Here is a 27743-nt window from a genome sequence, read left to right as displayed (position 1 = left end):
TTCCATTAAAAGAAGTAGGTTTATTAAAGGCCAGACACAAGAGTTGGGGATAATGTATTTCATCTGCCGGTTAGCTTCAGGAATAGTTTGAACAGTCCACTAGGGGCACAAACTTTTGAAAGAGGAGAAGTGTCCTCACGTATCTTGAAAAGGGAGATGGCTGTGTGTTACAGAGCACCTGTGAATGCCACACGGCACCCCTGCATCTTCCCACCACTGCACCACCATTCCGAGGTGGCACTTGCCGTCAGAGAACCACATGACTGTCACTGGACGAGCTCAGACTGTGAAGTCTTCCTAAAGTTCACCACGTAATGAACAACTGGTGAATGACTTCATTTCAGGCTAGTGTTATAAGGATGAAGAAAAATGGGTCAGGAGTAAGTTAAGACTTCCGTAGATGATGGAAAACCACAGATCTTCAGAAGGAAACATCTGCAAAATCAGTGATGGTTTGCCAAAACTCAGTCACTCAGGCTGGCCTGGAAGAATACACGAGGAGGCCTTGTAGCTGCACATTCCAGCCTGGAGCCCAAAGAACCATCTTCCTAACCTTAGCCGTAGTTTTTTGCCTGGATTGCTTCTGGAGCTGCCTCAGCTGGTCTCTCTGCCTCCAGTCTGGTGGTCGCCTCCCCACCTGACCCTTCTGCCATCTCCATGTTCACCACAGTAAGCCTTCTAAAGTGCAAATATGAGCAAAAGAGATTGTAGGTGCCTACTGTTTGCAGGCCTTAGCCAGGTGGATGAGAGTCTGTGTTCTGCTTCTCTCTAGCTTTATCTCCCTTCAAGTATATTTTAGGGCCATACCAAGATACTTGCTAGTACAGCGTATATCCTGCTTTTTCATTCACTTTGCTTTTGCACATGCTCTTCCCTCCGCTCATTTGTCAGCCCTGTCATTAAGGGCTGTTTCCACATATTGAGAGCTACAACAATGGAGCAATCATCATAAAGCAAAAACATATTTGTGCTTCTGATTTGAAGTTTTATTCATGTATGGTTTCCACCTCTAGTACCTCTGAAAGAAAAGGATAATCACCCAAAGTTACTATGAAGGGTTTGGTAAAATAACAGCTTACGTTTAAAGCTTTAAGTTACTAGTCTGAAATTATGCTGGTTGAAAATCAAACCCTTAAGTTTGAGTTTTGTTGCAGCCAGGTAAGGGCCTCATAGTGCTCATTGTAACAAAAATCTTGACTGTAACAGCAAAATTCATTGACTAATTCAGTGAATGTTTATTGAGTGTATGATGTGCCGGGTACTGATATAGGCACTGGGGATAAAGTGGTGAATAAGACCAGAATAAGTCCTGTCCCCGTATAACTTACATACTGGAGGAGTGAAGGACAGTGAACAAGTACATAGGACAATGTCAAGTGCTATGTAGCTTCTGGAAAGGAGTTTGCATTTTATTCTGAGTTTGATGGGAAGCCAGAGGAGTGATTAGATATGATTCCTATTTCATACATTATTCTCTCTGCTATGTCGGGAATTATCTATCTGGAGGAGGCTGAGAGAGAGCCAGGGGACTAGGTAGGAGGCTATTGCCATCATCTAAGCAAAAGCAGTTGTAGTTCCGAGTACATTGTAGAGGTGGAGGTGCCCGAAGTGACAGAATTGGGGATGTGTTTTACGGGTAGACCTGAGAGGGCTTGAATTGCTTGCGTCTGGGGAGTAGGGGAGCAAGAGGAGTAACTCCTGGGGAAAGGGAGTGCCGTTTGCTGCTTCGAAGATGGTGAGAGAGGCAGGTTTGGGGGTGAGCTAGAGTTGTGTTTTTAGGCTTGCTAAATCTGAGACCTGAGTAGAGGCATTTGTACAAGTAGGTATGGTCAGTAGGCAGATGGATATAGAAATTTGGAGCTCATTAGGGGTAGAAAAAATAGTAGATAGATGGCATTTAAGTCCATCCAGCAGGCTAAGTTCTTACAGGGAGTGAGTATGGGAAGCAGACAGCCAGAAACTGAGCCTTTAGGCAGTTCAGTGGTGGGGAAGGAATCATAATTGTTCAATGAACAGTGAAATAATCTTTACTCTGGAGCAAATTTGCACCTTGGAATTAAGGGGAAAACTGAGAAAGCTATGACCTTTAAACTGATTTCTTACTGCATTTTTGGAAAATGAAAACAATTCTTTTTGAACCTGCTTTAACGAAGCATTTTGTTGATGCAGACTAGTTCTTTACTAATGAACCTAATTAAACCTGTTTTTTGAGAAGTCTGCCTTGCTAACCAAATAGAAGATAGTATCTGAAGAAAGTATTTGTTAACAGTTACATTCTGTCATTTGAAAGGGTTCTTTTTTAACACAAGTTATTTTATCAAATTGCTCCTTTTGTGGATTAGAGACTTGTTTCCCTACCAGAAACTCTAAAGAGAAGGTATTCTTACAATTTTTCTATGTCTACAACTCAGAAACCAGGATTTTCTATAACTTTTCAAAATAAAAATTAAGTCAGAGGGGAAAACAGTAAGGCATGACACACGTCTATCTTAAAATGTGGTTTCCCTTCTTGCAAATTAGCTCATTTTGTCTAGACATAGGTTTTTTCCATGTCCACTCTAAGCAATTGTGACTAGTTTTAGTTTGAAAAAGCTTTTTTCATTGATCTTGCTACAATTTAACCCCTCAGGAGGTCTCATATCTGTCCATTTTCTTTCAATTTGCTGATAGTCTTTCCCTGGCTCTTTCAAGTACTTCTCTGGTGGAGAGGGCCACGTGGCAAGGAACTGAAGGCACCCTTCAACCAACAGCTCGCTAGGAGTTGAGGCCCTCGGTCCAGCAGCACAGAAAGAACTTAATCCTGTCCAAAAACCACTATGCAAGCTTGGAAGTGGTTCCTGCCCTAGTGGAACCTTGAGATGACTGCAGCCCTGGCTGACACCTTGCTAGCAGCCTTGTGAGAGACCTTGGGCAGAGGACCCAGCAAAGCTATGCCTGGATCCTAACCCAGAGGCTGGGAGGTGATAAGTGAGTGTTGTTTTAAGCCACTGAGTTTTGGGATAATATTATGCAGCAATAAATATCTCATCCCCATGGTATGGTACATATACCTCTTTTTTTTCCTTTCTCATATCTCCTTTCCAATTTTGGTCATTTTTACCATTAGAGATTTCTGCCTTTATATATTGGGATGAAATCAGTTTTCCTGTGGGCCTATTCATTGATCATAGTTGAGTCCTTCACGGTCAGGCAGTCTTAAACAGCAAACATATATCCCCTGAGTCTACTCTCCAGGCAATCTTCCATGCTCCTTCAAGTGTTCATTAGTGGTTCCTTGGATAAAAATGTATGTGGTGCCCAAGTTGATGGAAAGAGCAATCACCTCTATGTCCTGAATAGTTTCCTTGTCCGACAGCTGCTTACTCCATATAAAGCGAGGCTGGTGCAATGCTCAGTAAATGCTGGGTAAGCACAAAAACGTCGTATTTTCAATTCACTCCAAGATTTTGTTAGCTTTTTAGGAGACGGTATAACGTTGCAGATGCCTTGGCTGGCTTGTTTTCCACACGTGCGGTTGTGAAGCCATTCTGTATTTGTGTAGGTGTACTTTTGGACTGCTACATCTGTTTCAGTTTCGACTTGGGAGATTCCTCTGGATTGCTGCAAGATTTCAGGATCTTCTTTTCATATCCTAATTTTTATCACAAGCATTTTATCTTTTCCATCTCTTAAAAAAAAAAAAAAAAAGGAAGAATGTTTTTACCCTACTGACCTCACCAGGTTATTGCCACAATTCAGCATTCTCGTGCCTGGGAAAGCATCATAAAATTTCAAGTTTGTATTTTAAAGAGAAATTATAACACAGACAGTTGAGATTGCTTATTAAAGCAGCTATTAGATAGCTAATAAAGATATATAATAAACATGTAATAAAGGTAGTAAGATTTTAAGCATTGTAAATTACCTCATTTAATACATCACATGTCTGAATAACTTAAATTTTCTATTCTCGCATAATTAGTATTTTTCTTGTTGATAAATACTTAAGCATCTAGTGTTCAAAAGAATGACAAAGCATATACTTGAGTTGCAAAGATAATATTTTAATTTGTCTTGAATCATAATCAAATCCTCCCGTATCAGGGCAAGTAAATAAACCAGTTATGGGGAAAATATATAGTTATTAGGTTCAAAGAAGTAACAACTTCTTCAAGTTTGAACATGAGGATTTCTTTAATCTGTTTGGTCGTATTTGAAAGGTAAGCCAATATGTTGCTATTTCAGTGATGGATTTCTCACACTGAAGTACTCTTTCTCCCCATTTAATAATTTTGAGTCATAGTAACTATCAATATTCAATGGAAAAAATTTATTGAGTTTATGAATTAGTAACATTTAAGATCACTTGCATTACAAGTTACATTCAATTCAGAAAAGTAAGACTAGAAGAATTGAAGACAACAGACAGAAACCTCCTTTGAGATGTTTGCTATAATGAGGAGTAGAGAAATGGGCCATAGCTGGACTAGGATGTGAAGCCAAGTAAGAGACATTTTTAAAGTAGGAAATACTACGACTATACACTGATGGGAATAGTCAACTTGAGAACAGGAGGGTTTACAGTTGCTAAAGTGATGTCCTTGGATGGATGAGTGGGGAATGAGCTAAAGCACAGGTTGAGGGGCTGGCCTTAGAGTGGAGCGTAGACAAGATATCCATGGTAACAAGAGGAGAGGTGGAGAGTATGGATAAAGAAGGAAATCGTTTGGTGTGTGGTGATGGGGATGTAGAAGTACTCTCTTACTACTTCTATTTTCTCAGTTAAATAAGAAGCAAGATATTATTTGAAAGTAAGAACTGGGAAAGAGTTTTGAAGAGAGAGGAGAAATTGTGAAGATAGATGTCTTAGAGTGGAGCTTGAGAAACTAAATGGACCAGGAAAATGTAGTTCCAAGCATCAACTTCAGGATGTCCAGAGGAATGAGACTTTATCTTCTGTGTCCTTTAAGGGCCTGGAAACCTTTCCTTGAAGCTCCCAGCCAATATCCTGTGAATAAGGGTTAACATCAGGCCTGAGTTGCCAAAGACATTTAGGCCTACCTGGGAAAGTGACCTTGGATCTGCCTTCTCACAGCACTGTTTCCTTGTCAATCACCATGTTAAGCTGGAGAGGAAGGCTTTTTGCTGGAAGCTATCTGCCTTGTTTGCTGTGAAATCTCCAATCTGTGGAACTGCACCTGCATGTGGAGAGCAGTAAGGTGGCACCCAGATAGACAACTGGTGAGAAACCAATCAAGTCAACCCATGCACCTTGAACTTCCTTAGCAGCTATACATGACCCAGGTGGGTAATGGGGGCCAAGAAGCTGTGTATGTGGGTAGGCCCAGAGCCTCCTGATGGCCTGAAGGTACTGTTCACTCAGTATTCCTGTCTTATATTCCTAAAGTTGAAAAATGAAGTATTAGAATAAAGTCTATTGTAGCTTACAAGATTGATTGACAATCAAAACCTGTGACTACTGCTGATGTGGGGCAGAATGGCGTTTGAAGAAGGACTGGTATTCCAATCTTTAACTCAATTTGTATCTTCCAGTCTCGTGGCCAGAATTGGCTCACAGACCCATTTACTGGCAAACCAATTACCATCAAAGGAAGTAAGACCACAGTGATTGCCTTGACTGATTGCCTTTGACCCGTGGGGTGTGGTGAGTGACTGGGCAGCATCTCTTAGAGCACACAGCTTTGTGGGGTTGGGCAATATTTGAACAAAATTAAGTTCATGCTAAGATGGAAAGATAGGGGTAAGGGGCCATTAGTGGAGGGATACTGGGTAGGCAATCCAATGAGGCGGGGGTAATAAGATCCCTGAGTCCCGCTCCAAGAGATGGTCATGGCAACCGTCAATCTCTTGACCCTGGGACGGGTCCCTCCCCAACATGTGGCTGGAGGCAGTCCATTCCCTGGTGCCACACCACAGGAACACTTGCCTCTCACAGGGCAACCCAGGAAAATATGGAATGCTCCCCTCACCACCATGTGTACAGAAGGCATAGGCACAGGATAAAATAGAACCTTTTCTTAGTTCTCCATAGCTGTTTGCTGAGACAGAGTGATTGGTGTCGAAAAGTCCTACTCTTTCATGTTAGACACGAATTATATCACAGACTACATACATAACCCAAGCACCAAAGTGACCAATCTTCCCAATTTGTAATATAATTTTCAGATTTATATGAAATGCACATTTTATGGTTTTAAAAATATTCTGAATGCTGTCTTATCAAGTAGTTTCCACTTAACATATTTTTTGTGATTGCCTACCATGTTTAAAGCTCTGTAAAATTAGCAGTGTCTGAAGATTAGTGGAAAGTTCATTACATTTACATTACATCAGTGTCTTCCTAAACAGTTTACTTTCCACTCGCTGGTTCATAGCAATCAGTGATTCATCTGCAGACTGAGCTCGTTAGAAACATTGTGTTCCATAACTGGTGAGCACCGATGTCGATTTGTTTTCCCATTTACCCTACAAATTTAATGTAGATGAGCAAATGGATGTGATACTTGAAGTAGTGGGAAGAGTAGGCAGACCTCAGTCCAAACCCTTCCCCCTACACTTTTAAATTTCTGAGTGTTTTAGTTGACTCAGGCTACCGTGATAAAATACCGTGGACTGGGTGGCTTAAACAGAATTTTATTTCTCAGTTCTAGAAGCTGGGAAGTCCAAGATCAAGGTGATAGAAAGGTAGGCTTTCTTCTGGGGCCTCTTCTCTTGGCTTGTAGGCCTGCCATCTTGCTGTGTGCTCATCATAACCTCTTCTTTATGTGCACGTGGAGACAGAGAGAGAGAAGCTCTCTGGTGTGTCTCTTCTTATAAGGGCACTAATCCCATCTGGGGGCCCCACCCTCAGGACTGCATCTAACTCTAATTACCTCCCAAAGGCCCCATCTCCAAATACCATCACACTGGGGGTTAGGGCTTCAATATCTGAATTTAGGGGGATACAAACATTCAGTCCATACCACTGAGCATGTGACTGAAACTCTGTGAATCTTAGTTTCTTCCTAGAGCTAATTATACCTACCCGATAGGATTATTGTGAAGATGAAATATTCAGTACATACACATAAGTCTGCTTAGGCAGAGTTATGCTATGGAAACAGATGACTCCCAAATTTCAATGGCTTACAACACCCAACACCCAAGGGTACTTCTTGTTTGTGTTCATATCCTTGGTATGTCGGCTGTGGCTTTGCTCCAAATCTTCATTCCCAGACCAACTCTGAAGAAGCAGCTTCTGTCTGGGACAGGCAGGTCTCGTGGCAGAGGGGAAAGAGACAGCAGTGGCTCTTAGAACTTCTGCTTAGAAGTGGCATCACTTCCATTCACATTTCAATGACCAAAGTCAGTCAAGGCCAAATTAATGTCAATGCAAAGCATCATCTTTCCACAAGGACAGACCTGACAGGGAAGTGCAGTGATTTTAGCAATCACGGTATATAAAGTGTAACCAGTAAATGTGTCCTTCCTTCTTTCCCTTACTGATCCTGCTGAAGAAGACAATTGTAGAGCACGGAGAGGCAGTGTAAAGTCATGGTTAAGAGTCTAGGTTCTGGAGACAGACTGCCTGAGTTTGAATCCTGACTCTGCCATTTCCCAGCTGTGTGGCCTTGGGCAAGTTATTTAACCTCTCTGTGCCTCAATTTCCTCCTCTGTAAAATGGGAATAACGATAGTATCTATGCTATAGAGCTGTGGATTAAATTAGTTAATGTATGTTAAGTGTTTCTAACAGTGCATGGGACGTAGATAGCTGTATGTAATTGTCAACTGTTGTTACTGCTGCTGCTGTGTTATTATTGAAAGGAACCTGGCTTGAAATCAAAAGACTTGATTTAAAATCTCAGCTTTATCCTTCTGTTAGTGACCTTGAGCAAGTTACTTAATTTCTCGAACTGATTATTTCTTCATCTGTAAAATTGGAATAGCGCTCATTTCTGGAGAGGCTGTGTAGGACAGTAATTAAAAGCATAGACTCCAGAGCTGGCCTACTTGGGATCAGATTCCAACTGCACCACTTTCAAGCTATGTGACTTTGGACAAATTACCCAACCCCTGTGTGCTTCCGTTGCATTACCAGTAAAATAAGGATAGTAATCATACCTTGTGTCCATAGGCATGTTATGGGAACTAAGTGAATTAATAGTTAATATATGTGAATATGTTAGAACAGTCCCCAGCACCTAGTAAATGCTCAATGACTGGATGGCACATACGGGAAGTGCTGAATAAGTTTTAACTAGTATTCTTTTTTCACAGAGTTTTGAGGGTTGACTCTATGAATAGGCATGAAAGTGCTCTATATAAAGTACTGGTCAAATGTGAAGGCTTAGGAATCCGCAGTGTAGACTTCTACGGCTCTGTAATTAGGCTTAACCAGCCTTAGCATGTCCAGGCAGCAGTAAACATTTTCTTCTGGAAGTGTGTCCAGTTCAGAGCAGCCCTGTATCTGCCTCCCTTAGGTGGAGTGGGCTGCTGTACGCGTGGATTGCGAATTGTAGAAGCAAAAGCTGACGCTTCGTCTTGCTTCCAGGGGGATTGAGCACTTTACAGATCAAATTCAGGACGAGCAAAGCTTTGTACCCTGAGCTCAACCAAAAAGGCTGGAGTCACCCTGACTGGTTCTCATCTCCAAAACAATAAGGGCTTGACCATTTCCTAGACGCTGTAATCCACATAATCTTATCTATCCCTGATTTTTGCTCTGCTGATGTCTAAAGACATGTCATAACCTTTGTGAAAATTATAATCACGTGGGAGAGCTGCTGTTTTCCCACCACGAGCAGACTAATGTGGCAGTCATAACCTTGGTAATGTGAGTTTCTTTTCCTTTAAATACCTGCATGTTTTGTTTTTGTTTTTGTTTTGATTTGGGAAGCCTGTTCCCTTGCACTCTGTGTAAGTAAACCTTATCTTTCCTTTGCTAAATGCTTCTGTCTTGGCTATAGTTGATTGGACTCAGCGTTGCACTCTTGACCCAAGATGGGCCAATTCTCCACTCCAGGAATGTGTATTCTTTTTCAGCTTCTTAAATCGGGAGGGTGTGAACCCACGGGCTGTGGAGGTGGGGAGGGAATGAGATAGGGACTGGAGGACAGCCCTTCCGCCCATTCTTTCTGACTTTCATTTGCTTTATATTAGTGTGATAATGCCTATGTTCCTGTGATAATTTGGATGCCCAAATGGGCTTTTTTTTCTTTTTCTTGTTTTCTTTCAGAAAGGAGGTTGCCTTTGTTCAAATTGATTTGAAAGCATTTTTAGAGGTGATTTGTGGGCTCTTGGATGAAAATAGACCCATTGTCTTCACTGTCTTTGAAAATTTTACCACTGTCTATTACCTAACAATGGAGTCCTCATGCAACTAATCTGATTATCATTCTTTGCATTTTAAAAAAGCTTGAAAGTTTTGGGTTTTGCCCTCTATTTTCCTTCTTTTTTTTTTCCGGTTTTTCTCCCCAAATCCCCCTAGTACACAGTTGCATATTTTAGTTGTGGCTCCTTCTAGTTGTAGCATGTGGGATGCCACCTCAGCATGGCCTGATGAGTGGTGCCATGTCCGCGTCCAGGATCTGAACCAGAGAAACCCTGGGCCACCACAGCAGAGCGTGCGAACTTAACCACTCAGCCACGGGGCCGGCCCCTGCCCTCTATTTTCGATCCTTCCTACTTTGTATAATTAAAATTTCCCAAACTGATTAAATTAAAATATCAAATTGTGCGACAACAGTAAATCTACATGAATAAAAAGTTGTACTTACTGTCAGAAGGGTATTAGAAAGAGATAGAAGATTGTTGCATTGTGGATATCTGCACACTGAACTCCGTCTCTGTTATTAAGGAATTACAGATGAGGCAAGTTTACCTGTTCAGCATTTATTACTGCACTGGCTTCACCAATTATCTATCGACTATGTCTAAATGATTGTAATTTTTTTTAAAGGCTTGAAATACAAATGTTTCCTGTTGGGCACAAACACAGAAGCTGAGCCTACAGTTAATGGCCTGCTTATCTAATTGCCTTTAATGGAGATAAAACCACCATTAGGATCTTTTCCAAGCCCTTGGATATTAGATGAAGTTTTTTGCTATCAGTGCAGCAGCAGCTTTTGGTTTTGAAGTCCCGAAGCCATAAGTTTAGCTTTAAGCAGCTGATTACTTTCTGCAGTGGTAGATTAGATGATTTCTGTGTATTTCTTATAACCACATGAAGTTTTTCTTCCATTTTTATTTTTTAGCAATCTTCACTTATTCAAGGTCTTTTTGATGGCTTGCCTTGGCCAGAATTGGCAAGTAGGTTTCACGTTTTATGACAACTTGGTACACTGAGTTGAGATTGTGAGACCACATTTTGCTCAGTGGGAAACATATCCTGCTCAATTAGTGATATCTGCCATGGAAAGAGAATGGATATTAGCAATAGGCTGTGCATCTGCCATCAAGTAAGCACAGGGAAGCCTTTAGGCAAGCTTGGAAAGCTACTGAGTTACCTTTGAGAGAGAAGGGGATTTGGGATTCAAAGGACAATAAATTGTGGAGAAGTGACTAGGAAATTTGTGGGAGAACTAATGGAAGACAAGGGTTATTTTAATAAAGTCTGTTTCTGTAAACTCGTCTCAGGGTTGACTCTCAGTGTCTGATGCTAAGAGGGCTCTTCTCTTCCTGGTGCGGTGGGGAGACAGCTTCACAAAGGGAAGTCTATGCTCTGCTTTTAGCAAACAAGGGGAAGGCAGAGAACTCTTCTTATAGTTGTTGATTCTCAGTTGCCTTCAGCTCAAAATAATCCTTACACCAAAGCAGCATATTTGGGGGTGGCATATTCTGATCCCCTTCAAATGCTAACCCATTTTTCTGAGTAGAAGATTACAGTGTAAGAAAAAAGTAATTTGTTTCCCTCACTCCTGTCCCTATGGCTTTTAAATTTTCTCCTCTCAAAACTCTTAAAAGTCAGCAAGTCTATAAAGCAAGTGAGTTAACTTACATTTCTAAATTTTGTTTCTTACTACAAGAGCTTTTATGATGTCTAAGACTCTAAAGTACAAGGAATTATTCCAAACCAGAGAGGGGCCAGATAAATCCCCCAGGTTGCTCTGTTTTCTCCCAGTTGCATGTTTTTCTTCCTTTTCTCCTATTTCTTCATCCTGTTCTAGCATATGCTTTGGTGATGACAGCCCCATCTGTCTATTTCCTTTTCCTTTCTCTTCTGGATTCTTTATCAATATACATGCTTTCCCACAGGGTAGAAATGTCCCTGTGGTACGTTACAGTTGTGATCACCAGGTTTTCAATTTATCCTTTCATTTTACAACTTTTCTTAATGTTTCCGTGCTATGTCCAGAAATACAGTAATATACTCATTCTGGTACTGCAAGATTTCCCTGTGTCTGCTTTTTGTCTTCTGATTTAATCTTCATTCCGAGTGGTGTGCTGGAGCTGGTTGTTAATATTTTAGGAATTTTGTGAGCTGGTTTTTAAACGCGGCCATTATTAAAAACTGAATTATCTAAACTTAGAATTAAATAAACTGTATTTAAAGCACAGGTAATAAGGGCTGGCCCAGTGGTGTAGAGTTTGTGCTTCTGCTTCAGTGGCCCAGGGTTCATGGGTTCAGATACCAGGCACAGATCTACACATTGCTCATTGAGCCATGCTATGGCAGTGTCCTACATACAAAATAGAAGAAGATTACTACAAATGTTAGCTCAGCAACAATCTTCCTCATGTAAAAAGAGGAAGATTGTTAGCTCAGGGCCAATCTTCCTCACCAAAAAGAAAAAGAAAGGAAGAAAGAAAAAAAAAGCACAAGTAATGAATACTCAAAACTCATCACTTCCTAATTATTTTACTATATTTTAATATTACCCAAGGTCTTGAGGATATTTATGCCTATTCTATCTATCTGTTTCAAGGAAACACTGTATAGTGGTGTGCTTCTGCACAACTCTTCCCAACCCCATGTTTAGTGATGTCATGGCAAAAACTACAATCAGGACTTTATCCCCCAGAGAGCCAGTTGTTAAACATTCACCAGCACACCACTCCACTAAGTCCACAAAATGCCACTTGATCATATGTTAAGCTTTAATAACCAAATAATCTCTTTTGCTATGCTTAACATCATTCTTCTTCCAATTTCAAGATTTGTGCAACCAGTTCATAGACAGGTTCCTATCACGTCATATGCTTTGTCCTTTCAACTTTGTCTAAACAGGATAGTTTTAACTTTAAGGGTAGATCAACGTCTGTTTCATTAAGTCAGTCAGCTTCCTCCTTTTGAATCAGCTCTAAGTTCTTCATTTCTTTTACTGCACACAAGACACCACTAAAAGCTTTGACTGAATCTCTATCAGTTGTACTGATCAAATTGGGTAGTTGCTGAAGCTTTTCAATAACAGGCGCCTGCCTGCTTGGCTAGAATTTTAGTTTCCGATTTGCGCTCGCTCTTCCACGATCATCTCTAGCAATTCACTCGCTAAAGATACTTTGTCGACGAAGCTATTTCCACTTGAAGGGGAGAATCTATTTGATTTCACTGTGAAGAAAACTGGTGTATTTTTAAAATTTTTCTGCTAGGACAGTCCCTTTCTGAGGGACTTTTTTTATTTAAATTTTCTGATTTAGAATTATCCTGTTTGTTACAATCTGGGCTATCTCTGTCACTCTGGAAGCCACAGCCCAAGTGTGGGAAACCAATGACATCAGGATTATCTCAACAGTCTGAAGAGGACTGCAGGAATTCAAAGTGTAAATGACCAGCATCGGAATTTTTCCAGTCTTGATAGCCATAATTTAAGAATAGGAGATTCCAATCCCCAGTGCAGGAAAAAATGGGAAAAAAAATACAGGACAGGGCAACAGGTGGAAAATTCTTATGGCTTCCCAATTTGCCTAAAATTGACTTTTTTAAAAACAATCTTGAACAGTTGAGAGATGATTTAGAAGTTGTGCTGTTTTATTTTTAGATAACAGAAACGGCCTCAGAGTCGAAGCTTTTTTGTAGAGAAACCTCATTTCTAGAGGAGTTGGTGATTGAGGTACATCCCATAATGAAAATAGTCAGGTTCACTGGATGCATCACCAGGGGTGGCTGACCATGGGCTGAAGCCAGAGGTGCCTGGGACCACCTGAGCTTTGAACCCCTCCCCTGAAAGTTGCTCTCTGCACCCAGACAGCAGCACAGGAAGCTGTGGGTGTGGGTCTCCTCCTGAGAGAAGAGGGCACTGAGCCCTTCAGCTTACACATCTCCTCGGGGCTCCTTGGTTGCAGAGGAGGTGGGGAAGCTGGGGCCGTGAAGGGCTCCCGCTGTGGGGAGGCCTGGCATAGTCAGAACTCGGGCCGTCGGGGAAAATCTGGCTGACATACCCACGTTGGTCCCCAGGTTCCCAGGTACAGAGGCCTCTCCATTTCTCTCTGGTATCTTGGACAGGGTGGAGGGTGCGAGGACAGGGCCTCTCAGAGCTGTGATCCCCAGCAAGGGAGGAGCCAGAGTAGACGGACTTTGTCTAGGAATGACAGGCACTGGCTGAAGCTGGATGCATGTCACTGGGTTGGCAGTGGGTCTCATTATATCTGGCATTCCAAAAACACTGGAATGCCAGAGAGCTAGCAAGTCGGCTGCCTTCCTGTGAAAAGCATTCTCTGGTTTCCCTTTCAATCTGTGAATTGGCTGTAAGTAGAGGAACAGAGAGACCAAGTTAGAGAAAGCATTCTTGGCTGGAACACACAGGCGGCTCCACACTAATTGACAGAGTTTTGGCCTGAAAGGGCTCTTGGGGGTTGGGGGTGGGGGGAAAGTACACGTGACTCCTGCAGAGGATAAAATGCGGTGGGAGCCTGAGACTGGGGTGACATGCAACAGGTAGATGTGGCTGAAGTTGGGCTAAACTAAGAAACTGGTTTGGTTTTTGCCTGATTTGCCTACATTTTGAATGCCATCTGCCCTCTCAGATGCACACGTAGAGCCTGGGGAAAGGAGATGGGTCCATATCAGCGTACCCAGGTAGAAAGGTCCTGAAGCATCCTTAGACCCCTGCTGTGTCCTGGCCACTACCACCCGCCACCTGAGTTGTTTTCATGCTGGTGCTTTGACTAAACAGTTAAGGTGGGCTAGATATTTTATGTCGTTTTGTGTTTTTTTCCCCTTTATTATCAACGTGACACAAAACGGTAGGACATTTTCAACAAAGAACTCTTTTTGGCCCAACTGTGCCAAAAAGACACCCCATGACTGGTCAACATCCTCTCATTTGGCCTAGTATTTTTATATCCTTCTTCTCTCTGCTGACCTATATATCATCACCAGTTCCCCGTTAGAATAGTTAAGTGCCACAAGCAAACATGAGTAGGGCAAAGTTTTCTTTGAGCCCAAGTTCTGTTTTCCTTGCTAAGAAAGCCAGTGAACTTTTTAGGCAAGAGTTAGAGCCTATAAACATCCTAGTCAGTATGCCCTAAATGACCAATTTTTTGTTGGTGATAGGTGCTATTTTAGTTTTAGGATTTCCTTCAGGATAATATTGGAATTCAAATGGTTAGTTTCAACTTTATGTCTTCTAAACTCAACCCAATACTGAATTTTTCTAGTATGACAGAAGAATATTATATGCAAAAAAAAATCAATTCAAAACATTACTATCTAGGTTCAGTCCACAGAGATGTGAAGAATTCACACACACTCCAAGGTTACCAGTCCCTCGAATGCTGCCACTGTACTAAGTTTCTACAAGTCAAATATGAACTTCTCTTAAATTAGCTAAAGCAAGGATTCTAAATTAGGAGCAGTTTTGCCCTAGGGGATGTTTGGCAGTGTCTAGGGACATTGTTGGTTGTCATACGTGGGAAGTAGGGGTACTGTTGGCATCCAGAGGGGACAGCCCAGGGATGCTGCTATACTACACAGGGCAACCCAACAACAAAGAATCATCCAGCCCCCAAAATCAATAGTGCTGCTGTCGAGAAATCCTGACCCAAAGTAACAATTTTTTTAGGAAAGCAATATGCTATTACGTACCAGCATCTGAAGCACGTAGTAGCTTCTTCTGTACCCAGGGCTGCTGTCACTGCTCTCGTCCGAAAAACCAAGCACCCCTTTCTATAAACAGAAGAATGACATTGTCTTAGGACCCTTTTATCTTTTGGTCTGTTGCTTCCTTTCCAACTGGATACATATTACTCACAACTTAGAGAAGAGCTACTCAAATATTACACCAAGTTGGTGGCTTCGGTAAGGTGTACAATGTCTTGGATAAAATGGGAAACCTGCAAACAGACTTGGGGCAAGCCAAGGGCCAGAGGCCATCTCTGTCACCACCCTCCTTTTTATCATAGCCATGGCCCCACATATCTCTTGTCTTGCATCTGTTTCAGCTCTTCAGCCAGTGCCAACCTCAGCCTTCTCATCCCAGCTCCCTTCTCCTCTGGGACCTCAGAGACAGTCAAAGGTGGTCTACAAGCCCATGTACAGAACAACCACAGACACCCTCCTACACCCCCAGCCAGGCCTCAAGGACAAAGCCAGATTTTGACTTTGATTTTTGTCTTCTCCCCTACAACACACACACCTTTTCACTTGTGTGTGTATATTAGCTAAAATTTCCTTTTTTCAAACTTCATGGGATTTCCACATAAATCTTCATATTGTGGTCCTTTGTGACATCTCGTCATATTCTAAAAGGTTTTCAGTCCCTTGGATGAACTTAAGTGAATAATGATGACAAAAGCATCTCATAAAAAATTATTTATAAATAGAAAGCATTGCTCTGGATGTAATATTATCAAAATCAGTGGTTAAAATAATATGCTCCTGGTTCTGATACCAAACAATGAAGAAGGTACACAGGAGGCTCAGGTGTCCTTTGTTCCTGCTGTCATATCTGGGCTGCTATGAACCGAGCATTTGTGTCCCCCTAAAATTCATATATTGAAATCCTAATCCCCAAGGCGATGGCATTTGGAGGTGGGCCTTTGGGAGGTAATCAGGTCATAAGGGTGGAGTCTTCATGAATGAGATTAGTGTCCTCATAACAAGAGACACCGGAGAGCTTGCTTCCTCTTTCTCTGCCACGTGAGGGTACAATAAGAAGACAGTCATCTGTAAATCAAGAAGAGAGCCCTCGCCAGGAACAGACTGGCTGGCACCTTGATCTTGAGTTTCCCAGCCTTCAGACTATGAGAAATAAATTCCTGCTGTTTAAGCCACCCAGTCTATGGTATTTTCTTATAGCAGCTGAGCAGACTAAAACATGGACTCAGCAGGAAAGAACACCAAGATCGCTTAGCAATGTCTATCCTGATCAGGCAAATGGCAGTGGTGGCATGTATGCTCCTATTTGCCATTAGGTCTAGATATACAGTAGACGTGTATCTAGATCTGTCTATCTACCTACCTGTTTGGAAAGACCAAGAATTGGTTCTTTTTTTTTTTTTTCCGTATCATTCTTATATCGTCATACCGTTGATCTATAAACATATGTTGAATAAATCACTTGTACAAATCCTAAAATTCACACACAACCCTGTATTTTATCATCTCTCCCATGGAATGGGTGAGAAACAGAGAACAACATTGCTGAGCCCAGAGGCCTAAGCTCGGTGATAAGCTGGACTGACTCAGTAGGTTAGTAGTTTGTTCCAAAACCCAGCAACATATAGCAACACATGATTAAAATTCCCACCTTGACAAAATGACAGATGATATGTTATAGACATCTAAGCTGGTTGTGATTAATAGGTGAATAATTGAAACTGTGATGATAAATCCCAAACTTTCATTCTCAGGTACCCATCAACAAAAAGTGAGTGCCATTCTTCTAGAGGCCTAACGAAAAAGCCATTGCCTAGCTCAAAAATATGCTAGAGTCTCACATTTCATCTTAAAAATTCATGCGAGTTTTGTCTTCTATGCCACAATGTAGTATTTATTGTAATGTTAATTTTGTCGATAACTTGGGTCCGCTATAAATATCATCTCTCTCCTGCAATACTGTGATGGCCCCAGGACGGTGTTCAGGCTTAGGTCCTTTGGACTCTGCCCTGAATGATCCCAACCTGAAGTTCAAAGTCAAACAACTTTTTGGTTTGTGATGTGGGGAGAAGTAGGGGGAGTGGTGTTGTGGTTGTGTGTTGTGTTCTGTGTTTTGTGTCTGTTTATTCAGTTTCCTGACAATCAGAAGCTCCATCTATGGATTGGCACAGGAATTTATGGAACATAATTGATGACACTTTAAGGCCAGTCCCAGTAACCAAACTGAACATGTCCAGTAAGAGATTATCTGGTTAAGAAGAGTGAAGAAAATGAAGGAAATAGTAGATTCAAAATGCAGTTGGTTGACAGAATTCTTAAAACATCAAACCTCTGGGGGAGGGAGAGCTGGTTGTAGCTAAGAGGCAAAAAAAAAAAAAGGAGTTCTTGGTAGGAGAAAGATTGAAAATATTATCTGCAAGTTCCTTTCCAACTCTAATATTCTATGAGGCCAGGATTGCATTTTCACTGAGGTGTCCCAGTTGTGAACACAGGCAATCAAGACCCCAAAAGCTGTTTTCCTAAGAATGTAGTGGTGGCCAGAAGCAATTTAAAAGCAGAAAGAAAGTGTCAGGGGTTGGGGGAGAAGAAAATGAAGCAGGACCGCAACAAGGAGCAAACACACAATTACTATAGCTTTTTTTCCTAGAGGAAATGCCATAACTTGATACTATAGACGCTTCATATTCAGTGCCATAGATTAAAATAGAATAGGATGCCTTTGTAAATAGCCATAATGTAAAAAGGAAAGAAAAAGTTACAAGGACATGTACACAATATATATCAATAATTTATCTTTTACTTCATAAATACAAAATGCCCAGTATATATAAATGGCAAAAGGATATAGATATTGAAGGTGGTTTGTGTGAAGAATAAGAAATTAGAAAGATATTTCAACTGGGAGTTAGATTGAAGTGTGATATTTTCTGGGTCATTGGGATGTGGTGGGAGGTGTTGGGGGTGGGTAACAATATTTAATGTATTGGCATTGCCCTGATGTCCCAGCATCATAAGAAAGTCAGCATCAAGGGATGCTCCGTTCCCCACGGCTGCCTCTCTTTTTTCTGCCTCCTTCCTTTTCTCCCTTCCTCTTCTTCACAAGTCTGAATGAAGGAAATCTCCTGCAGAAATTCCATATGCCAGGCTGCTCTAAGATACCTCACTCTTGGCATTTAAAGAGAGCGAGGAAGCTGACTTTGCTGAGGCTACTCAGGATGCTGGCTGGAGGCTGGGAAGAGAGTACCTGATGAATCACCTGAGACAGTGAGAGAGGGGTTGACTTGAGCAAAACTTGTTTCACATGTAGAGACATGGACAGTCGTGGGTCTTTCTATAGGGCTGCGAGGCTGAATCCTAGAAGTCCATGGATTTCTAGAGGGTCTGCTTGAACTTTTATGCAAAATGTACACATGAAGGTCTAAGATCCAGGTTTTCATGGATTCTCAAAGAGGTAGACTGCCTCCAAAAGAGGTGAAGACTGGCATGGAGAGTGTCAGATAACCCTGGTGCCTCACCATGTCCTTAGACGCCCTGTGGTGTCCCCAAAGCACTTCCTGTTGAATCTCCCCATGTTCTGGACTAGCATGAAGTGCCGAGCCCAGTCTTGACACTAGTGAGGGTTTAGTGAGCAAATCCACGAAATAGGAAATGCTGAACTATCCAGTTCCAACTTTTCCACCACTTAACCCTTATCTCTTCATCTGTCAGAAAGAGGAGAGGGATCTGTGTTTTATTGTACTCTGTGCCATTACAGGATATTTTTGAAAATATAATCATGATTCTTACACAAACATAAAAGGAACAAGCATCAAGGATTATATTTAATTCATTAATTAATGAGGGAACTGGCAAGATGTTATGACAGTCTAAGAAGAGATCTCAAAATACCACACATTTATATGCAGATAAGGGATGCTGAAATGAATTTACAAATAGTGCAAAACTGGCACAGCTGGTCAATATTCACAAAGTGATAATCACTTGCATCCGACCAGATAGTTTGCATTTCTATGCACAGGATTTAATTACATTACTATTAGTTTTGTAAGAGTTAACTTCTCTCTCCCCAGAGTTCTAGAATAGTCCAAGACAAAGGTAAAAATAACCAGGATAAATGTACCAGCCAGTACACACTAAATTTCAAAGTCTTTCACAATTGCTCCTTATGGTGTCTTATTCTTAGGATGTTTTCTTTGAGACAAGCCTTATATGTTAGCAGCCCCCAATTCAGTGTGATTTGGGGGGCACTGAGAAGACCCCTTGTTATGACCTAATTCTTCCCTACCTGGTTGTAAGTTACCTGAAACTCCACCCCGGGGGCTTTAGCCTTTGATCCGACCTTGATTTATCCCAGTCAGAACCCCCACAAAGAGCAATGTTTCCAAGGTGCCTTGTGCACAGAGCATTTTCACATCTGACTCTAACAACAACCCATTTTACAAATGATGAGACCTGGAGGCTAGCTCGAGGTGACGTATACCTAGTGGGGACTTGCACCCAGTTCTTCTGATTTCAGAAGATGTCCACTTTCTGCTGTGCTAACAAGCCTTAGAAGGGCAGCATCTGGGTGAGGTTCTATTGGAGGCAGACAGAGGACCGGAAAAGGACTCACACTTGCTCACAATGTGGATGCACTAGACATAATCGACGAAATGGGTAATTCATGACTCACACATTTATTTATTTAAGGACCTACCTTGTGCCAGGCGCCAGGGTCATAGTATTGAACAAGGCAGACAGAGTCCCTGTCCTTGGGAACTTAAGTTCTAGTAGGGAGGACATACATCAACAACTAAATACACTGTGAATTATTCACTTAAAACTGTTGGAAGTGCTACAAAGAACGGTAGGAGGTGGAGTGAGCATATCTGGGAACATCTGACTTTAGGTAGGGGTGGGGAAGGAGGGTCAGGGAAGTGCTGTGTAAGTTGCACCCTCAGGAATGACTAGCAATTAACGAGGTGTTGGGAGGATGGGGAGGGCCACTATGGGGAGGAGTAGATGGGAGAATGGGGAGGGCCACTATGGGGAGGAGTAGAAGGAAAAGGTGCTTCAGGCACAGGAACAGCACATTGAAGACTCTGTGTCAAATGCTCAGATCTCTATCATTCTCCTTTTCCATCTCTCTCTGTACCTATGGCCTCTTTTCTCTGTATCTTAAAAGAAAGACTTAAACCTAAATATTTTCTTAGGTAGAATGTGTTGTGGAGATATTCTTGAGCTGAAGAGCCTTCCCCCATCCGGCTTAGACTCCCTCTCTCCCTGCCTTAAGAGGAAGTAGAGTAGGTAACTTGAACATCATTTCTGAAAATTTACTGACTCCTAAGTTATTCTTAGTCACCCTTATTTTAGCATAAATGAATTTAGATCCTTTCTTGAAAGAGGGAGTGGATATAAAAGGGTGTAAGAATGGGAAAAATAGAACTGATATAGTCAATATTATCTTCAGAGTATGGGAAATCTGGATGCCACGCAGAGCTGCAGGGCCTGACTTTGTGTTCCTACATGCAAAACTAGAAGCCCTGGAAGGGGAAGAAATGGGGATGCAATGGGAGCTACTCACCATCTGAAGTGTAAGAACTCCATGGAGAAAGACCAGCAGACTCACACACCAGGCCATGCTGAGGTGCTGAAAGCACAAATGAAACTTTCTAATTCAAATAAATAAATGTGTGTATATGTGCATAGATGATGTCTTGATAATAAATAAATAATAAATATGTCTTGATATGTATTGATAATAAATAATAAATAAATAAAAAATGATAATAAATAAAGGAAGCCTTGGAGCACAAGGTAACAAGAGGAGGCTGGGTTTGAAATCTTGACTTTGACACTTGCTAGCTGTGTGACCTGGGGCAAATCATTTAACCTCTTTGGGCCTCATTTTCCTCACCTCTAAAATGGGGATAATATTAAAGCTATTTCAAGGGTGGTTATGAAATTTGAATGAGGTAATGCATATGAAGCACTTAAAATAGTGCATGGAAAGCAGGCAGCCCTCCATGCTTTTAGCTTTTACGATCACTAACACGCTCTGAGCTGGGCACCAAATGGATACAGAGGTAAATAAAACTAAGGCCTGGCTGTCAAGGGATTCATAGACTATTTGAGAGATTAAATAAACAGAGAGATTTCTGCCTCCACTGCTGACTGCTTTATTCCTTACTCACAGTGGTTACTCCTTCAATGTTTGCTGAGAGAATCCATAAACGGGATGCAACGCAGGATGAGTTTGACCTGACTAGTGCCTTGTACAGCTGTCTAGGTCAGAAGATGGAACTTTCAAGAGCAAAAAAGACCTAAAGCAGAAATAACTAGTGGGTTCTAGAAAATCAGGGTCTGGTTAACCTGACACCACCAAGATGCTGGCTGCTTCGTGACTCGCATCCCCCGAACCCCATCACAGGTGGAAAATACCTTTAATTCCCCATCCACAGAGGCCCGTGAGGTATTTTCCAGGGCTCTCGACTCAGCAGGGCAGTGGGTGACTCTGCAGCCTCCTCCAGGAGCCACTGGAGACCCACCGAGCCCTGTGGGTCAGCGAGCCTGGTTCCCAGAGGGCAAAGTTGATGGAGGACAGCTCCCCAGCGGGACTGTCCTTCTCCTGAGCTTATTTCCTGCTGTGGGGGAGACACTGCTGGTCACTCCTTTGGAAGCAGGAACCATCTGAAGAGCTCTGATGTGAGTATTTGTTGACTACTGAAGGGTCCCAGAATATGTACCCCAAAATACACCTTTTGGGGATCTGAATTATTTTGAGCTAAGGCTGTTGACAGCCAGGAGCTATAGGGAAAGTTCTAAAAACAGAGCATAGGTTTTCCTTTTTTAAATGAAATTTCCATTTGTTAAAGGTGTTTCCCTGTCCAGTACCACAAAGAGGAGGGACTCTTAACAACACCCACTAATACAGAAGGCACTGCCTTGAATCTGCACAATAAGCCTTACAAGGCAACCCTTGTCACATACCTTCCCTGGTCACCTTCCCATAAGTTGCCTCCCACAGCCTAGAAGCCCCAAACCCCTTTTCTTTTGTTTTAGCCTAAGATGTTTTGTGAGCCCAAGTTTGAATCACCCCTTCGGGTTACTCCTCACTGGGTGTGCCCATATGTACACGCACGACACAAACGTTAATGAACTTCCGTTTGTTTAGGTGGGTCATCAGGTGGGTATTTTTTCTCTTGTTAATCTGTCTCCTGCCATTCTAATTTACAGGGCTCCAGCTAGAGAACCTAAGATGGGTAGAGGAAAAATATTTCTTCCTCCCCTACACTATTTCCTGCCTACTCATCACCCCCAAATCCTTTGTTGAGAGCTTTTCATAGTCCAGACCTTGTATACAGTGCTGTACACACATTATTCCACTTAATCCTCATGGTAACTGCATCAGGTGGGTATTGTATGCCTATTTTATAGATGAGGAAGTCAAGGTTTAGAAAGGGTAATAACTTCCCCAAGATCACACTAAAGTAGGTGGTAGAGCCGGGATTTGAATGTCTGTCTGACGCCAGTTGATTCCTTCTGAGTGACCCAGATGGCCAGGCCTCTGTTTCTCACTTGGCCCTTTGGAATTGGACAGGACAATGGGCATGTGTGAATATTTTACCACTTACACGGTGCTTTTCTTGAAACAGCCTGGAGCAGTGGTTCTTAGGTAGATCCAGGCAAAATCGAACTTTGATTTATTTGGAACTTTCCCAGCAGTTGTCCGCCATTTTGGAAAATCACATCGCCAGTGGCCACATTGCCCGCCCTTTGCATTTGTGCCTGTTGTATTCATGGTGATCTGCCTGCAAGTGCAAGGAGCTGACAAACACTGTGTCTTCCAACAGAGTCATGCTTGAGCATCTACATATTGAAATACCTGTTGTTTCATAGTAAATCACTCTCTCTTTAGTTCTACTTTATGGTATAGTTGGAGCACTATATCAGTTTTTTGAAGTCAAGTGTATAGGTAGGTGGTTTTTATCTATGCATGGCATTACTGGAGACTCACCTGAGCATTACATAATACTTATTCTTAAAAGCGGGTGTTGTTTCTGATAGGCCTGTTAGAAGGAGGGAGGACCAAGGTAAACAGAATCTGGGAGCCTAAAAAGACTGCAGTACTGTCTGGACTTCCTGCTCTGGGGGTGGGTCTTTCCCACAAGCGTCCCTGTTCCGGTGGCTTCCCTGTGGATCCCTGCTTTGGGGATAGAAGTAGGGTAAGAACCAGGACGAGCGTCAGCCCCTTGGCAGCAGCCAGTCCCGGGCAGGCACCTCGAGGAGGGACTAGGGCCCTTCGGCCACCAAAGAATGGCTGCCAAGAACCCTTCAAGATTTTCCCCTGAGAAGAGAGAAAATGAGAGAGAGATGCTAAGAAAAGGCGGCAGTTGAGAGAGGCGGGGAATACCAACTAGGCCCAGGGGTGGCAGAGGGAGGCTGATGCCCTGCACAGGACACCCGATGTGGTGGGGGTGGACACGTGCTGGCACCTGGGCTTGTTCCAGGTCATTTGCTGCCAACTACTGAGGCCAGTGGGAAATGTTGACCTGGCTATGGTGGGCCCTCAGCTTGGGTCAAGTGCAGAGCTTGGCTTCCACTTAATAAAGTGTTTGTGCCCACCTTCCCAGGTAATAAGAGCAAATAATAAGAGCAACCTACACTGTATCCCACACTTAGCACGCTGCAGACACTGTGCCAAGTTCTTTAACTGTATTCGTTCACTCTTCACAACAGCACTCTGAGGTACGAAATAGTTCCATTTTACAGGTGAGGAAATCGATGCACAGCCAGGTTGAGTAATTTGCCCAAGATCCTGGCTAGAAAGTGACTCCAACCCAAAGACTCAGGCTGCTATTGACTGAATTCTATCCCCTACAATTCCTATGTTGAAGGCCTGCCCCTCAGTGTGATCGTACTTGCAGGTGGGCCTTTGGGAGATAATTAGGCTTAGATGAGGTCATGGGCCCCTCCTGGTGGGATCGGTGCCCTTGGAAGCAGAGACAGAAAGATTACCCTGTGAAGATACAGCAAGCAGGCGGCTGTCTGCCAGCCGGGAAGAGAGCCTCACCAGAACCCTGCCACACTGGCACCCTGATCTCAGACTTCTCAGCCTGCAGAGCTGTGAGAAATAAATGTGTGTTGTTTAAGCCCCAGTATGTGGTATTTTGTTATAAGACCCCGAGCTGACTAAGACACAGGCCCACTGTGCTGCTCCCAGAGTCGCCCTTCAGGCCTGTTGTTTCAGTCCATGGTACACTTCCAGGTGCTGGAGCACCTCTGCACCCGGAGCCGACTTCTTGTCACGTACAATGATGCTGTCTACTTTCATTTCCCATGAGGTCTAGAGTTTTCCTCCAGCATACCCCTGACCAGCATCCCCCCATATGGGGCCATTCCCCACCCACCATTAGCCTCCTGTATTGATGAAAGAGGACAGCTGGACTGACTTTATGTCAACAAATTGATTAGGCTGATATCCATGTAGTACCGTCTGAGGATTATTAACCCCCAAAGGTCACTTCACCTTTCCCTCCTGTAACGTCTTATATCCCACCTTTAGAGAGTCATTCCTTTGACTTAACTTGCTGCGTCTCCTAATATTCCATTCAATTCTGTAAACATTTACTGAGCACTGTGCAAGGTGGCAGGGATGCAAGATGAAAGAGATTATCTTTTATAGTGAAGGCCTGTCAGGCCTGCTAGTTACGCTGGCCCCTTCTGAGAGAAAAGCAACCTGGCCAGTATGGCCACATTACGAGGGACCTGCTCAATAAGGAGGCTCCATATCAGAGGAGCATTAAGCACTCATGTTTGGTCAGGGAAAATGGGAAGTGAAACCAGGCCCTCCTGGAGACAGAGTCAGAGAGAATAAATTTCCCAGGGTCCCAAATGACTTCCAGAAATCTGGAAAACCACCTCAAAAAAGTTAGGCCAAGTGGGGTGCTGAGTCATGATAATGAAAATTTTAAAAATAATCATAAAACAATAATAATGAAACTAACACTCACTACACACCCGTCACAGGCAGGGCAGTGGGCGTTCTCATTTGATCTTCACAACAATGCTACCAAGTAAGTTTTAATAACCAGAAAATGTTTTTAAATTACCTGCTCTGTTAAATTTTTTTAAAAGTTTGGCTGGAATGACTTTAGGAATGCCATAGTAAACAATCTGAGTAAAGTGTTCCTTTTATCCAACAGATCCTAATTTTTAAAACGTCTTGCAGGTATGGGGTTGTCTTTGATTTTTCCTTCGGCTCGCACGCTCAGCCACCCACTCCTGCAGATGGCCAGCAAGGGAAAACATGTGTTGTGGCTGCAATCTTGTCATGTCAGGTTTGAACCAACAAAGAAAGGTAAGGAAAACTGTTTGTCAGCCACAGACTTTGCTGATTCAGTCTCTGTCTTTTCCCTTCAGCGAGACTGCTAGGGGAACTCAAGGGAGAAAGAACTGGAAACCCTACAGTGCTCATCAACATCAGCATCGCTTACCTCACAGAGCTCCACAACCGTGGTCTCTGTGTTTAGTTTTTTAACATGCATATTACCAATAAAAAATTTTGAGCATGCACCCTTTATATATATATATATATATATATATATAAAATTTATAATTATTATTTATATAATATTTATAAATATCATCTAGTTATCAGTTATTTATCGAAACATTAAGCATAGTCTACTGCATATATATTATGCACATTATAGAACTCACTGAAAAATAAGTTTAAAAGTATGGGATTTAAAAATTTAAAAATTCTAAAATCTTTTTTCTACCCCAGTGAGCCTTGCGGCCCAGCCCCGGGTTACGAACATCCCGCTCCACTCCAGTGACTGGTTCGTGTCGCCACATCCTCCAGATGTAGCTCCCCCTCCCTCTGATGCCTCAAGGTCCACCAAGCCAGGAATAAATCAGTAAATCAAAAGGTAGGCATTTCCCTCCAGACCCCTCAAGACTTACCTGCTGCCGCTGGAATGTTCCAAGACAAGCGGCAGAGCCCATCAGAAAGCAACACTAACAAGGCATTCTCTTAACCCTACGAAATGCCGCTGGTAAAGAATGCTGTGGCTTTGCATGTTTTCTAGACAGGAGGCCTTACAAAACATGACGTCAGATAGGCAGCAACAGTCTGTTTTCAGGATTTGTTTTTGAGAGAATTGCTTACCCCTGGTTTTGCAGCCAACCACACCGCCGCCCCTCATGGAACATAATTATACTTGGGCTGGAGGGGGAAAGCACGCTTCAGGAGCTGGGTGAGGCCAGAGTCTACAGTACATACACCATGAATTCCTAACCACCAGAGAACCCCTCGAACAAACAGAACCAAATCCTGGAGACAAGCAACATTTGAAATGTTGTGTGTGTCCATTTTATTTTTTTCAATCAACTGTTTAAAAACTTACAACTGTTGTCAGAGAAAAACATCAGGCAGACATCAAATTCTGACTAAAGAACCTAAGCTGTATTAAGTGTTCTTTTGTGTTGACCTTTGTCTCGGACATTGATTTGTTGTTCAGAGATTTAAAATCTGGATGGTGTTAACTGTAAATATTCTTCTGCTTCAGGAGGTAAACAACACTGACTTCTCATTTCCCTCGCTGCTACCAGCAAGCTGCTACCAGCAAACTCAGGAGAACAGAAAGCTTCAACGTTATGTTTGCCGGGCACATAGAGATGTATCAGAAAGTGTACACAGACATCCTGCAAGGGAGGTTCATCCAACAGAGCTTTCTAGAAAGCAAACTTGTATCTCTCACAAATGTGTCTGAGAGGTATTTTGATTGCCAGCAGAGAAAGCTGGGGAAACCTGTATGCAGCCTAGCTCTAGCAGACTTTCCAGCCCATTCTAACACACCAGCAAGCTGCAGCAGGATCTAACAGTCAGGAAGTCCCACAGTGGCTGTTCCCCCGACTTCCTACCCCACCTGCCTCAGCTGGAGAACCACTTCACCAGCTGTGCTCATCAGGGTCTGCTGGCTGAGCCAGCCCTGCCTGTCTGAAGAGGCACAGAGCTGTACTTCCAAGAATCCCTGTAGAGCAGCCGTTCCCAGACCTGACTGCACGTTAGAACCACCCCAGGCATTTTTAACATGCTGATGCTCTGGTTCCTTCCACAACCAGAAATTTCCATTCAGTTGGTCGGGGATGAGCCTTTGCTGTGTTTTAAAAACATTTCCAGATGATTCTAAAGCAGAACCAGGGCTGGGAAGTTCTGGGTAGGCATTTCCCTGCAGACCCCAGCTGTCAAGACAAATCTACCTGTATCCTTTATCAGCCACGTAAATACTTGTTTTACCAAGTGCTCTATTTGTTCTCAGTGCTTTGGACATGAAACTGTAATTCATAGCCCTTTAAGGTATGTAGGATACATTCAAATATATTTTAGTATTGTTACAGTACTCTCCCAGGTGTAGCAAATACTGCTTCAAAGCATGAGAATCCCACAAGGACGGAGACCCAGGCTGTCTTGTTCTCTTCTCTTCCTCCTGAGTTCGGAACTGAGGAGATGCTTAAAAATTGTTTGTTGCATGGGTAGATGAATGAACAGAGAAAGTTAAGACCATATGTTGGACTACTGAACTCAAACATATTGAATAATGGAATCTAGATAAAAATGTGTGTGTGAGAATGCTGAGTTGATTCAAATCAGATAAGTGATAAAGAGGTAAATGGGAGGTCAGTCCAAGGTAAAGTACAGAAGACATGAAACGTGTTTTCAGAAACACATGAAAAGGACTTAG

At 42.6% G+C, this 27743-nt stretch overlaps 1 protein-coding gene across 1 annotated transcript; it reads right to left on the bottom strand.

Moving 5' to 3' along the window:
• Positions 1–12066: 12066 nt before the first annotated feature.
• Positions 12067–26092, bottom strand: LOC103565862 (uncharacterized). Its single transcript, XM_008542033.2, has 4 exons — positions 25963–26092; positions 20579–20644; positions 15004–15084; positions 12067–13662 (listed from the first exon to the last, which is right to left on the bottom strand). Exons 1-4 carry the CDS (start codon positions 26002–26004, stop codon positions 13231–13233), a joined length of 621 nt encoding a protein of 206 aa, XP_008540255.1. The 5' UTR covers positions 26005–26092; the 3' UTR covers positions 12067–13230.
• Positions 26093–27743: the final 1651 nt, after the last annotated feature.

The sequence above is a fragment of the Equus przewalskii genome, chromosome 3 (assembly GCF_037783145.1).
Source record: "Equus przewalskii isolate Varuska chromosome 3, EquPr2, whole genome shotgun sequence".
In the NCBI taxonomy this organism is placed as follows: domain Eukaryota; kingdom Metazoa; phylum Chordata; class Mammalia; order Perissodactyla; family Equidae; genus Equus; species Equus przewalskii.
Note: the sequence above shows the minus strand (reverse complement) of the source record. Positions and strands in the feature narration are given on the sequence as shown.